A 14,600-nucleotide genomic window follows, 5' to 3' on the forward strand; every position below is an offset into this window, starting at 1 on the left:
TTGTGAACCAATTGGGACTGTCACTTAGATTTTAGAAAACACGTGTCCCCCCCCTTTCTGGGCAAGGGAGAAATGTTCATAAAATACCACGGTATTGGGCGCGCGCAGACAACCCGACTTTCTCTTTATACACGCTGGTATGCAGATGGTGCATTCAGTTTCATGTCGGTGTCAAAGCACCGACTTGTTTCGCTAAAAAAAAAAATCTGTTTCTAAAACTAGACATAGCAATAATTGCCTTAAAAATGACACCCTATAGGAAGTATTTTTTAAAAAAATGTTTTTACCGCGAGGTCACTTAATTTGCAGAACTGCCCGCTAACGGTCGCACATAGGACAGGCGACGGATCAGGGGCCGTGTACGGGGCTGAAACCTGTCTGGCTGCTGCAGCGTGGTCTTCATGGCCTTGATCTGCTGGAAGTGGCAGGACATGTCAGTTGCCAGAACCATCTCCACCACCAGAGCCCGCAGCTCCCTACTCACCACGGACGGGAGGTGGAGCGGAGAGGTAGTAGGGGAGAGGGATCATGAAACAGGGAGGCAAAGGGGTTAAACTCGAAGGGGAATGCAGTTGTCAGATCCCCCGTGGCCTCGTGGAATTGTTCAATTTTACATTCTTCTTCTGTTGATTTGCTTTATTGGTTGTGGATGGTGGCAGTGCACAGCCGAAATCCAGCAGCTTTTGAGATGTGATCTACCATCAGTCTGCATTACCTAGCCCGGTGACACTGTCTCTACCTTTATACATTAAAAAAAAAGCATTTAAAAACAAACATGGGGACCAAAAGAAAGTACTGGACGAGACAGAGACAAGCGAATATCCAGCGGAAGAGACTGATAGGAAAGAGTGACTGATTACAGATACAGAGAAACACAGAAGAGAAAGGGATTGATGAAGCAAACAAAGACGCAACGAGGGTGGTTAAGGCTACGGTGAGATGACGGTGGCGACGTGGAGGGCACCGGTAAATGTGAGCGAAGAGCTCGTAAAACCACGTGGCGTAGATCATCGGGGGTTAACAACCCACGCAGGCGATTGCTGCCAGAATTACGGACCAAGTGTTCCATTAGGGGGCATTCACAGAAAACAACGTCGACGATCCCCATACAATGGCGGCACCAAACGCTGCGCATTGCTGCCTTTGTCAGCTGACAGCACGGGCGCATTCGTCGGTTAGCGTGCAGAAAACAATGTCCGTCGTCGAGATGAGCTCATTTCAGCGCAGATGGGAGGCTGTGAACACCCCGCGTCAACAGCCTGTGCAAACAACCAGGCGCTACACCCGGCGAGCTCCTACAACGTACAAGCGCATAGCGGTCAACCCCTTGTCAGTGCCTAGGGGCCATCCATTTAGTAGGTACGCAAAAATATGTCAAAACTTGACCCCTCTCCCCCTCTCCCTGTACGCACCTGCGTACGTTTGCCTGACGCACCCCCCCCCCCCCCCCGAATCCTATAGAACGGCCGATATTTAATCCACGCAGAAACGATCAAGGATTAATAATATTAACGTGTTTAAGCAAACAGAAAGTCCACTGCGGGACTAACTAATTTGAAGACCAATGTAGACAAATTATTATCGAGGCTTCACCCCCCTCACCGTTCCCTATGTGTACGTACATTGTCAGTAGACCCCCCCATACGCAAGCGGTACGCATTTGGGTTAACCCGCCCTCCATGCGTACGAACTAAATGGATGGCCCCCTACCGTATTACAGACCAATTCAGACCTGATTGGTCACCTTTACGCATCTCAACGTTCACCCTACAAAGTCCCATCACAAGGGAGAAATAAAAACAAAGAGACAAAAAAACAGCGTCCGTATTGAAACGGCTGTGTGCATATGGACCTGAAATCTCAATCTCCCTGTACAAGAATACGGGTGGGCCTTATTTGTGTTGACAGCTACGCAAAGCGTTGTGCAGGATCTGCGCACAGCTAATAAGAGGGTTGGGATCCACGCCGCACCACTGTCGACATTCCTCAAATCTCCAGCATCAGAAGAGCTCAGGATCAGACGTGTTCCTCTCTTGTTTAGACTCCAGTAGTTGCACATCGGGTTGGAGTGGTGGTGCAGTGGTGAAAGTGGTGGTGAGAGTGATGGTGGTGCAGTGGTGACGTAGTGGTGGTGGTGCAGTAGTGAGGGTGGTGGTGATGCAGTGGTGGGAGTGGTGGTGGTGCAGTGGTGAGAGTGGTGGTGATGAAGTGGTGGGAGTGGTGGTGATAGTGGTGGTGATGCAGTGGTGAGGGTGGTGGTGATGCAGTGGTGAGAGCACTGCGCTCTAAAACTGATGTATGAACCAGTCCAGGGCCCCACGCTCTCTTGAGAAACGCGCACTTATTGACATGGTGAAGTATCGTAAATTAACCCCCACAAAATGGGACATTTTTGCCAGTATCAAAGTATAAAAAAAATTAAGAAGAGGTTAAGAAGAGGTTTTTATTCTTTCTGGCAATAAAACAGGTGTTAATATGTTCAGACACCAACTAAAAACCTTTTGCAAGGAATCAAGTCTGCATGAACCACACGTACTTGTGGCAAAACATGCAAACAAACATGCTCTGATAACATATGCATTAATCTAGATCTTACGTTTTCGTGATTGCAGTGATTCATACTCTTTGGTTCTTTCGGTAAAATCACGTAGGTATAACATTTTCATTTTATACCTACGTGATTTTTATTTATTTTATTTTCTACCTACGTGACTTTACCGAAAGAACCAAAGATTATGGATCACTGCAGTCACGAAAACGTAAGATCTAGATTGAACCGCCTCTACGGGGAGGGCTTCTTGCTGTGGCTTTCCCACCTGATGACGGAAGCTTGTGTTGATTCCGAAACGTCGTGATTTGATGTATTCATTTTTTATTTACATTTATTTTATAACATATGCATTGTCTTTGAAACTGATTGGTCTACACCAGCGACAGCTTTCTTTAGGGCCTGGTCTCACCAGTGTCAGACCAGAGAACACCACACAGTGTTCGCTCACTCTCGTGGAGATAAATAACGACTCGGACGTGCGAGGAGGAACCACAGACGAGTGGGAAGGCAGCCAGGCAGTGAGCCAGCGCCAACAATTGCCCAAGCTCTGTGATCCTGTATATGTTCATGTGTTATCAGCTAATTAATGATTGTTTTACCTGTGGCAGGAAACCAGAGAACCCGGAGAATGTTAAACTTGACGAGTACCCTGTGGACATTGGAATATCTCGTGGCACCCCTTCATGAGAGAAGATTATTTCAGCTTGGTGCCGCGTGGCAAGAAAATCCCTACGAATTTTCAAAAAAGTCAAACCTGCCTCATTTCAATCTACTGTATCGCCATAATTCACGGCGAAAAACAAACACAGCTGTAGATTCACGCACACTGCCTCCCTTCTCATAAGGTGTCCGATACGCCCTGTGTGAACCTCGGCGCGGTTTTATCCCGGCACGATTCCATCTCACGCAAATGTTCCGCAGGGCTGCAGTGCCTGGTGAACCCGGTTGGAGGCAGCACTCGATTTGTATATATCGTAGCGACGAGGGGGCAGCAATCGCACGCCGTCAAAGACGCGTGCTGTGCGCCCGACTCGACGATGCAAGAGATCACCACGTTCGTAAAGGATTTGGCAGGCGTGGTGCCGTCCTCAGGGCCTGTATTAGAGGGGGTTTAGGTCTCTCAGGGGAATGCCGGTGATGGGGCTCCCAGCCACTATACCGTCAATGTACACACATACCACAGACTATATATTAAAAACAAGTGCTATTTATGTGATACGAAGAAGCGCCATTGCCCGAAATGTCACCTGAGATTTATTTTGTTCCTCCGAAGGCAATGTGTTTTTTTAAAAACATTGTGTGGATTTGTTTTAAAACGAGGCACTGTATAGATGTTTTTTTGAGGCAGCTGGGGCAAGTGCTGTTAGCGAGCACCTATTAAGGGGGTGGAGTTGACCATGAACACGTCCGGACTGCCTTTGTATCCCCATTGCTGATGTTTACACAGTGCGGCAAGTGCAGTGCTCATTTACGACTGAGTCGACCTAGGGGGAGGCCACGAACAGGTTTCAGATGCCACTTAGCCACTTAGTCAGCCATGGCGTCAGGAATCAAACTCACGTATTTGGACGAGCCATTGATATAAATGTAAAAAATGTGTATTTTTTTGCGGAGGAATAGATGTATAAAGGAAACATCTGCTTATTGATTATCGATGATGTCGGTGAGTTCGTTGCACTTCGTGAAAACCACCACGCCACCATTCCCCGTGCTACAAAGACCCCCCCCCCCGTGTATAGCCTTAACAGGCTCTAGGGGCAAGTGCTGTTAGCGAGTAGCACGGCACACGAGGGGGTGGGTGGCCAGCACCAAGCCCGACCGCCTTTGTCTCTCCAGCAGCAATGCTTACACACCGCACTAGAAACTCATTTGAGGCTGAGTCGACCTAGGAGAGGCCCAAACCCGGCTCAGACAATCGTCTCTGCTGTTTGCCATGAGCGGGAATCGAACTCGTGTCGCTCGCTAACCGCTGTGCCACCGCTCCCCCCCCATAACACACACAAACACAGTCACATATGCGCATACTATAAAAACCCGCGCAAACAGCAAAATACACACACACAGTCACCGACAGTATGTCCGTCTTGTGTACTTAGTCGACGATGTGCAAATACTGGAGTCTAAACAGCTCCATAAATTAAACATCGTTAAAACGGCGAGCACGCCGGGTGACGAATCATCCCCTGCCGCTGTTCGCCACCGGCTGCCGCTGTCGCTGCCGATGAGCGCTCCCCCCCCCCCCTCGAGCCCCCCACCCCCTCCCCATAACCCCCCCTCCTCCCCCCACACATACCTCCTCCCGACCCCCCCTCCCCCGACACCCCCCTCCCCCCGACACCCCCTCCCCCCGACCCCCCCCTCCCCCCGCCCCCGCCCCCCCCTCCACCAACCCCCCCCTCCACCGACATCTCCTCCCCCCGATCCTCCCTCCCCCCCACCCCCCTCCCCCCTCCCCCCAGGGGAGTGGGGGCTGCCCCCCCCCCGGCCTGATGGCGTTGTGTGTGCTGGTCCCACGGCTGCGACTGTGAGACGCGTGGCTCCCCCAGCCAACCCCCTCCGACCCAGAGGCCAATTTCAGTGTTCACCTTTCACATGCGGCGCATGCCCCCCCCCCCACGCCCCACACCGCCCCAACACCACAACCACGACGACGTCCCCTGCGACACTGCAGCGGGCGACCAGGCGATGGGTGTCGCGCAAATGATCAATCGATGATCGGCGCTCCGACGAGATGAAGTTCAAATGATCCGCAAGGAGTGGGGTCGGGGATTTCCATAATGAAACAGTTGCAATTAAAACAAAAATCAATGGAAAATGTTATGTTAATCGTCGTTGGAAATGTAATTGTTTATAAGTGCAATTAAAAATAGGCATTAAGACGTAACTCGTTAGATTATCTGCTCATTAATTGCTTTCTTAATTGGGTTAGAAATATCCTGCAATCTCTGTCGATGAGGACCCATGGGTCATACGACTGGACATCTGTGAAAAAAAAGCTTCAGAGCTCATCGCAGTCCTCCCAGTCTACAAACAATGATTCTGATTCTGGCTGGGGATAATTCAACCCCAAGAAACTGCCAGCTGTAATAGCCGTTCGATAGCGGAACAATTGGATAAGCTAAACTCGAGGACTTGATGGAGGTGACGGTGCTGATGAACGTCATGTTGTGCAGCACACAATGACGGGCACTCAACGACGACACTATTTTGAAGAAAAAACGAAGAGGCAGGCAGACCTCGTTGAACAAAGGGTCTTATATGTACGTTTAACTTCTTTCGCACCGTACGTAGCTAACCGTGCTAATTGGAGGTGCATATAGCTCCAGTGGCTTCCTAATATCGAAACAAATGTAACCAGGAGGACAAATACTACAATGCTCTATAAAGCCCAAAATCATAAAAAAGGCAAACACACTTAGCAACGAGCAGGTCGGACTCTATTTCAACTCTAGGCAGTAGTTACAAATACGAATTTCAGATGTTTCTATGTACTCTATGAGTGTAGATATGGCTTTATTTGCGCCCAATGTCTGCTCTCTATGCCGTTGAGACCTTCATCGTGATTGCAATCGCGCACCAAAAACACTTAAGCGTGAGTCTAAGTGTCTTCACCACTCCGTAGATGGGGGGGAAGGGGGCGGCATTGTCTACAAGTCTACGAAGGGACCAGCCGCGGGCCTCGTCATTTAGCCCACAACATCTGTCCCTGCGTCTGTCCGATCGCCCACGGTGGCACAGCACGAAACGACTAAGACGTGCACAGCAGCAGCAGCAGCAACACCAGCAGCAGCAGCAGCGGCAGCAGCAGCAGCTACGTTCTCCTCGTACTCCCCCTGTAGGTCGACAGTTTGGCAGGGGATACACTCAAGCTGGGTTTAGCACGAGGGGGCGAGAGAAAAACAACATTTCATCTCCCGGCCAGCACGGCCTCACACACAGGCAATCGGAAAAATGATGCGCGTTGGATGATCATTTTCTGAACAAGGGCACTGCCCCAATTGCGTGGTCATTTTCACCAACTGGGGCACGATTTCTTTTTTGCAAATTGGACAATAGCTCTCCCACCATCCTCTAAATATAGAATAAATGACGACGACTACGATGATGATGATGATGATAGCTTAGACTTGAAGACACTGATGGTGGTGGTGGTTATGTTGGTGGTGATGGCGGTGGTGATGTTGGTGATGGTAAAGATGAAGGCAGATGTAGACTCTACCTCCAGTCATCCTTGCTGAGGTTGATGAGGATGTTGGCATCCTCATCGGCCTGCATGATGCGGTACGCGGTGCTCACGTGGTGATTCTCCATCACCGAGCGGTCGTTGTACAGGATGGCCACTTCGGACCTGGTGAGGGGTGGGGGTGAGGAGCGGGAGTGGGGGGGTCAAGGTAAGGGGTGAGAGTTAGAGACGGGGGTGAGAGTGGGAGACGGGGGTGAGAGTGAGGGGTGGGGCTAAGGGGCAGGGGTGAGGGTTAGTGGTGTGGGTGAGGGTCGTGATGAAAGTAAGGGGTGCTGGTAATGCTGAGGGGGTGGGGGAGGGTCGAGGATGAGAGTGAGGGGTAGGGGTCAGGGCAAGGCGTGAAGGTGAGGGTAATGCAATCATTTTCTGCCATTGTCAATCCACTGTTGAAGGAAGGCCTCGCCACACAATGTTGGTTATGGAGGGTGGTTTGACCATACTTCACCACAATGGTCAGTGCGTGTTGGTGAAGGGGGGGGATATAGGGCACCAGGCTGGGAATCAAACTCAGGAGGCTGGGTTTATGGCACTGTGCATGAACAACAGAGCGACTGGTCCACTCCTGAACTACGAGCCGCAAATAATTGCGACTACAATGGCAAGTGCCCTCATGGACGCGCCGGTACTCCGACCATCGCGCGAGCGTGCGTGAGTGAGTGCATGCGTGGAGGAGACGCGGGCGCGTGCGCACCGGGTCTGGATGTGGAAGTTGTTCGTGGTGCCCGTGTGCTCCAGGTCATGAATGGCTGCCGCAAACAGCATGGCGAAGATCTCCAACTCGTTCAGCCAGTGCTGGCAACGAGAGTCGAAAAGCTACATCATCAACGTCATCATCATCGTACATTAAGCAGTCCCCCTCCTTAAGCTCATACCCCGTTCCTCTCTTTAAGGTCACCTCCTTTCAATATTGCCCATTCTCTTCCCCTTCCCTCCCCTTGCCCCTCCACTTCTTCCCATCCCTACCCTACCCTGTTGTGATTCGCAAGTACCCCTTTATCGCTGTCACTCATTCCTCAATCCTTGTAGCAATGTCCCTTCCCTCTATATCATTCCATTCTGTTACAGTTTTGTAAGTCATGTCAAGCACATTGAGTGAAGGCGCTGTATAAAAAATATAGATTAGATTAAATAAATTAGTATCTTCATGATCATTGTTACTCAGCCATTAAAAAAAAAGTCTATGTGTATTTAACTGATCATCTAAATGATCATTTAAATTATAGTTATCATTGGCATGATCGTATCCAGTAATATCTGTATCATGCTATGTTTTCTGGTAATTATATCTAAATCACCGTTAGCATGATTGTTACACACTCTTAGTGCCGTCTCTAAGCTTAAATAGTTTCCATTCTTGAATGAAGTTGCCTTCAAAGAATGTCATAAAGCTCTAACGCTCACAATGACTAACATTTTCCATCTGGTGGCTCAAAGTGTCATTCATTAATTAACGTTTTAATAGACGCAACAAAACCATTTTTTTTCATCGACTAAACGACTGCTATTGAGCTAGTGTCTCGCAGGAAGTTCTGTCGTCGTGGAAGCAGCGTTACCATGAAGCCGGTTTTGAGCAGGAGGAAGTGCACCGTCTGCGTGACGTCGGCGGCATGCATGAGGTTGTGGTAGGGGTTCTTGTATTTGCTGTATCCCGCCTCGAGCGCATCCGCAAACGACACCAGCGAGGAGATGGGAATCTGCCCGAGCGGACAGCAGGAGCGCGTTTAATCATTGAGTGCGTGTACCTTATGGGTCACCCTCATCCCCCCCGACACCCAAAAGTCGCCAACACATCTGGGAGCTTTAACCAGGGACACGCACGTGGGTTGGCTGGGCAATCCCCTCCCTTCTGTCGGAAACTCACGCATTTTTAAAAGCCACGCCCACTCAATTATCCACGAGCTCCGCCCACTTAGTGAGCGGCCTCCTCCCGATCCTCGCTTTTTTCAAATGTTGGGCCCAACTGCTTCTCCTAAGCCCCCCACCCACTCTTCAGGTAGGCGAACCCTTCTTGCTGACCCACCCATACTGGACCCTCTGTGGAAGAGAGATTCATAGCCCATCGGATTACTCCAGTATAAATAAAGATGCTGATTCTGAAACTAGGATTGTCCCGGCCAGACTAGGACGTTGGGTAGTTTTACTCTCACACCTGTCCATACCGCTCATCGTACCAAATAGAAAATGTACAGAAATTCAGCAGAAATCCATAGAACTCTCATGCCGAGGACTAAAATGAGTCCCTGGGCTTACAAAAGGGAAGCTGCAGAGGTAGGTTGTTGCCGTGCGGTTTGTGAGGTCACGGTGGCATGACGATGTGAAGGCTTTACGATGAAGTGGCACTGTGGTCGTAGGACTATTCCCCCTCCTGATTGTAGCACCTTGAACCGTGCGATGAGGTCGTATCGGGTGAGCGTCTCGTACAAGGTGAACTTGAGCGCGTGTTCCCCGCTCGCCTCGTTCAGGGCAAAAATGTCAAAGGACCACTTGTCCACGTCCTGAAAACAGAGCGTTCGCGAAAACTAAATTCAAACTTTTTTTCCGTGCGCAGCAGCAGTTTTTGCAAAAGAATAAAGCAATCGTACAACCTCATACAGGAGAATTATATTCGGTGAAACTCCTCCTCGCATCTGGCCTCCTTTTATCCTCTCTGTCTGTGATTCACGCCTTTCAGGTTCATTCAAGTTTCATTCATTAGGTATAGCCCTGTGAGCCATGCGGCTCTTGACTCGGGTGCAACGTGGACATTTGAATCAACACGCGGACATTATTGTTAGCCATGTGTCCATGATTGCTACTATCTGCCCACAAGATCGTTAACCCAGAATTGGTGACAAAATGTATCCGATTATCCACTTTTGTGTGGATAGAAGCAACAGCCTGCGAGTTGCGGCACATTCAACCGATTATCCACACTTATCTTGAGCTTTGTCCCAATTCGGTTTGACCTGTAGTGGTTACCTGGGAGTACATCATTCATCCTCGTATCAGGAATTAATTAGCGAGTCAGAGTAACTCAGCAGTCGTGGGGGGGGGGGCAAAGTCACCCGATTATCCGCATTTATCCATGCACACTTTAACGCGGATTTAAGGAGTAAAACAACTGTGAATAGTGGATAAGAGTCCATATAATCAACACAGATACGAGTCGTTTCACCGTAACAAATTAACATTCTGTTCAAAAGTCCTTCAGAGCCATTACACCCTGATTGTTCTCGGTCAACATCGACGCATGGAACCGTGCTGTCGGCTCGTAACGGCTGGGCTTACCTTTAGCACTGAGATGACGCCCGGTGGGTAACTCAGCCCCGTCATGCTGGAGGAGCGGCGGTACATCCTGCAAATGCAGCAGCAGCAGCACCGGCAGCGTGGCTCTACCATCTTACATTGACATGCTAATCTCTCACAATGCAATGGCCACCTCCGCAGCTTCGTCGTCGTTACATGCAAATTTCATCACTAGCCCCGCCCACTTCGCTTATGACCGTTGGGCTACACCCATCTCAAACCTTTATAACATCCTGCCTCAGCAGCTCTCCCGCTATTTTTTCACCTGATGACAATTGCTTGTGTTGCGATCGAAACGTCGTGATTTTTTTTTCTATCTACGTGGCTTTACCGAAAGACCCAAAGAATATGGGATGATACATCAAGCAATCGTCACCCCCCCCCGCCTCCCTCACCACTACTGGCAGCAGACCAATGCCCGTTTAGCAGGCCTGTCACCTCGTGCTGCAACTGGGACTACTTGCAGTAGACAACGTTGCCCTTTTAAAAATGTGTTGAGATGCGACGAAAAACACTTCGCTCCACCCTGGCAAAATAAGCATGGCGCTCTGTCAACAGCAAATCCTTGTCGTTGATAGAGTAATGGCAGTTTGTGGATTTCGGTGCAGGAATGGGAAGAAAATTGCGTGCCCTTATCTGTAAGTATCTTGAAACTATGAAGCTACATTTTTCTGATACCAAGACAACCTTTGGTCAACAACATCTTGCCCTGCTGGCCCCACCGCTGAATAGTTTTACCTTAGAAGAACAAGATGAGAACAAACTATTGTTAAAGAAAAAACTAAAACAGCCAAACGATAAATTGTGATCAGCGGCTGGACATCCTTACAAACGGGCGAGCGAATGGGATGATCCCCGCACTCCGTTTGAATTCAACCCCTGACAAATCGACCGTGACCTGCCACGGTGCAATCGGCGCGGTTCACGGGGTCGTGCCACGCGTCCGTTAAAACGGGCCCAAGCCCAAATCAGGCCGGGGCGCCGTTGTGTCGTGCACCAGGGATCAAAAAAGGTCACGCGGGGACAAAGGGGACCCCTGCCTGACGACCCAGGGATTGAATGGCGCCGAGCATGTGGTTCGACCGTTGGCTTCCCCAGAGCAGTGAACGACTTGAAACAACACAACTGGCTCCCTGCTGCGTTTATTTATCTCTCAGCGGTTTCTGGGTAGGGCGCAGTGGCGTAGCGGTTCGTCGAAATGGGCCCTGGGTGGCAAGGAATAAAGGGGGGCATACCCCCATGTCCAATTTCACCCCCCCCCCCCGCCGTCTTTGTGGCCTGGCGCCCAGGCCCCCCCCCCCTCGAATCTGTGGCCCCCACGGTGCAGTTGCACTGCCTGCACACTCGATAGCTACGCCACTGGCTCGGGTGCGTCAATTTTTGTCCGAGTCGGAAACCAAATGTGGAACCCGTAGGAGGTAGAAGAGGATGTTTAAAAATTCTATATATTATTAATACAAATAAATAATAATAATAAGAGTGAGCAGCGTACAGAGCGCCGGGTTGATGCCGCAGTGAGCGGTTTGCGCGCTCACGCCCCGGGGGGTCAGGAGGTCACGGTTCACAAGCGGCGCGACACCTGGCTGCTCTGGTCACATGAGGAGGGCTCTAAACACAAAGGCTGCCAAAAAACGATGCTTGGGCGGGCATTCGGGTATGTGGGCACAGGTGTGTGTGTGTGTGTCTCTGTGTCTGCTCGTGTGTTGCATGTGTGCCACCATCTTGTGTACGGTGTCTCACGTGTGCAATCTGTGTCTCGCGTGTGTTTGTGTGCGAAGAGCAGCGGGCCCGATGAGTGCCAATCCAATTACCTAGTTTCGGTTTCCGGTCATGGCTAAATTCATTGGCAATGTATGTATGTATGTAGAACTTCTTTCGCACCGTACATAGCCAACTGTGCTAATCGGGGGAAGGACATCAAACTAAGCACAAAACGCAGTTTGTTGTCCTTCCCCTGTAAGCAGTATCTAAACCTGTCCCAAGCTTTCAATCGGTCGAATCAGTCTTAAAACGAGTACCTGGCTCTCACGAAAAGCTAGTTGCGTTGCGTTTAAGACGGTCGCTTTCCATGTAAAGTGTGTTTCAACCAGGCTCGGTAGCGCATACACTCCTGTGATTCGGAACTTTAGGAAGCATAGGTCGTGGATCGCGGAGACTTGCGAGACGCTCATACCTTTATGGGCTGCGATATGGCCAGAAGGTGGCAGTGCAGTGTGTGAATTTGTAACCCCATCTGCGTGATCCTTTGAATGCTACCCCCTGGCATGTGTGGCGGCTTTTCTTCACCGTTCGTGCCACTTCACTTTCCTCTCTCGCGTGAACAATCCTTTACAATGAATGGTCCAAGCATCGCAATGCAGAAACCTTGTGATAGAGAGAGTCTTGCGAGCGGAGGCGGTACGGCATGGAGGAGGGGGGAGCAGGAGGGTATGGCAGGAGGGTATGGCACCTCTCGACAAAGATGCCGGCTTGTACGGCGTGAACAATGCTGCGGAAGCTGGGCTTGTCCTCCGGCTTTCGGTTCACCAGCCCCATGTGGCTCGTGAAGGTGGAGGCCAGCCAGTCGCGCACCTGCGACGGCACCGCCTCCGTGCCCAGGTCTCCCAGCTCATCCTCAGGGTCCAGGAGACGCCTTGCGTGTCCACAGGGAAAGAGAGAGAGAGAGCGAGGGTGAGTGTGCAGGTACAACACAAAGAGACAGCAAGCACCAGCACACCAGCTGCCATTCCACACTAAGTGACGATGATGTCACCGCAGCGATTGTACAAGGCTACAAGGCGAGGTGCACTCTTGCCCTTCTGCCTAAACTATACTGTTTTAATTTTATTTTACCAAGTAAGGCCCAGTCAACTATACAACTGTTTGTCAGAAGCGACCTGCCAACAAATGATAACACGACAAAGTAGCAAATACTCTCAAACGCATGATTCTAAATGTAGAGGGAAAAAAACTGGAGGACACGACCACGGTGAGAACATACAAGCTCCAAATATACAGGCGTCAGGGTCTGCATCGAACCCAAGGCCAATCAGTTTCAAATGCAATGCATGTATTATCAGAGCATGTTTGTTTGCATATTTTTCCACAATTACGTGTGGTTAATGCAGACTTGATACCTCGCAAAAGGTTTCTATTTAGTGTGTGAACATTTTAACACCTGTTTTATTGCCAGAAATAGAAAAGCCTATTCTTATATTTTTCATCATTTTGATACTGCCAAAAAGGTCCAATAGACACCAAGACCTCCTGCATACCAGGCGAGGTAGTTAACATCTCACCACCCAGATGCCCACATTGAGCCCACACTCCCCCCCCCCCCCACCTGTTGTCCTCCATATAGACGGCCTCGAGCACGGACGCGGCGTAATCCAGGTTCTTCTTGAGGTCGGCGACGGGAAGTTCCCCTCGCTCCAGCTGCTTGAGGAGGCATCGCAGTCTGGGCAACGTGTCGGGAGAAGATCAGCGGCATCGCAGGGTCGGGCACAACAACAACAATGGTAAATAAAAACGCGAAGAAAATATATAAAGGCCCATTTCACCTCGTGGGCTAATTGGGTTCCTGGTAACTTTCCAAAACATAATGGGGCCATTATGATTTTTTTACAGTGCCATGTGTGGGCTTATGCAATGGTACAAAATGCATAAATTTTTTATCGCAGCATATGAAAAGGAACGAGTGTGACATTGGCGAGTCACCTTCAAATAAAACGCACGTTATCTTTTTTTGAAAGCCCCATTGAGTGGCATGGCTCTTTCTTTAAAAAAAAAGTCTTTCTTAAAATTATTGTTTTTTATTACTGTTTCGTCGGAGGACAAAGCAACTTGAACATATCCGAGGAAGCATCGACCACTGGTTACACAAAGACCTGCTCGACCCTCCACAAACTCGTCTGAAATCCCGGAAAACAATCTGAGCACTGTTCTTAATGTGTGAGTGGATGTGCATGGCTGGAATACAGACATCCAGATGTGTAAGGACTCAAGCAGCCTAGGCATACAGATGCCCAAATATACAGATGCCGATATGCCCAGGCACAGCTTTGTCTAGATGTCCAGGTACCCAGATGCCCAGGTGCTCAGGCACTCAAATGTTGGAGTATCCAGGCATCCATGTGCTAAGGCAGGGGTCCCCAACCCCCGGGCCACGAACCGGTACCAGTCCGTGGCCTGTTAGGAACCGGGCCGCACAGCAGCAGGAGGTGAGAGCGGTGAGTCCGTGCGTGAAACCCGCCCCCATTGTTTCATTATTCACCACTTCCGTCCACGCCTCTTTCCCGCACTGCGCACTTGTCTCAGTCACAGTGTTGGTAAGCCCACAAGCTCTAACCCCTAGTAGCCAAAATGAGTAAAAAACAAACGTCGCCGGAGAGCTTCTTTGAAAAGGGGGAAAGACCCAATGATGAACGCCCCCCTCCCCCCGGTCCGTGAAAAAATTGTCTTCCACAAAACCGGTCCCTGGTGCCAAACAGCTTGAGGACCGCTGTGCTAAGGTACCCAGGATGTTCATTCACCCAGACGTTC

General features: G+C 50.1%; 1 protein-coding gene across 2 annotated transcripts in view; it reads right to left on the reverse strand.

Moving 5' to 3' along the window:
* The window catches only part of LOC144934552 (dual specificity calcium/calmodulin-dependent 3',5'-cyclic nucleotide phosphodiesterase 1A-like), a 31,714-nt gene that overhangs the window by 16,868 nt on the left and 246 nt on the right, over positions 1–14,600 (reverse strand). Inside the window, exons 2-9 of one of the 2 annotated variants that reach the window (XM_078860470.1) lie at positions 13,402–13,515; positions 12,529–12,711; positions 10,062–10,128; positions 9,173–9,289; positions 8,348–8,488; positions 7,486–7,586; positions 6,771–6,899; positions 375–476 (exon numbers count right to left, since the gene is read on the reverse strand). In XM_078860470.1, the coding sequence (XP_078716596.1) occupies positions 375–476; positions 6,771–6,899; positions 7,486–7,586; positions 8,348–8,488; positions 9,173–9,289; positions 10,062–10,128; positions 12,529–12,711; positions 13,402–13,415 (854 nt within the window). In that variant the 5' untranslated portion in view covers positions 13,416–13,515. Of the gene's footprint in view, positions 1–374; positions 477–6,770; positions 6,900–7,485; positions 7,587–8,347; positions 8,489–9,172; positions 9,290–10,061; positions 10,129–12,528; positions 12,712–13,401; positions 13,516–14,600 lie in introns of those variants that run through there. The other variant, XM_078860469.1, reaches the window with a different exon arrangement.

Source organism: Lampetra fluviatilis, chromosome 10 (assembly GCF_964198595.1).
Source record: "Lampetra fluviatilis chromosome 10, kcLamFluv1.1, whole genome shotgun sequence".
In the NCBI taxonomy this organism is placed as follows: domain Eukaryota; kingdom Metazoa; phylum Chordata; class Hyperoartia; order Petromyzontiformes; family Petromyzontidae; genus Lampetra; species Lampetra fluviatilis.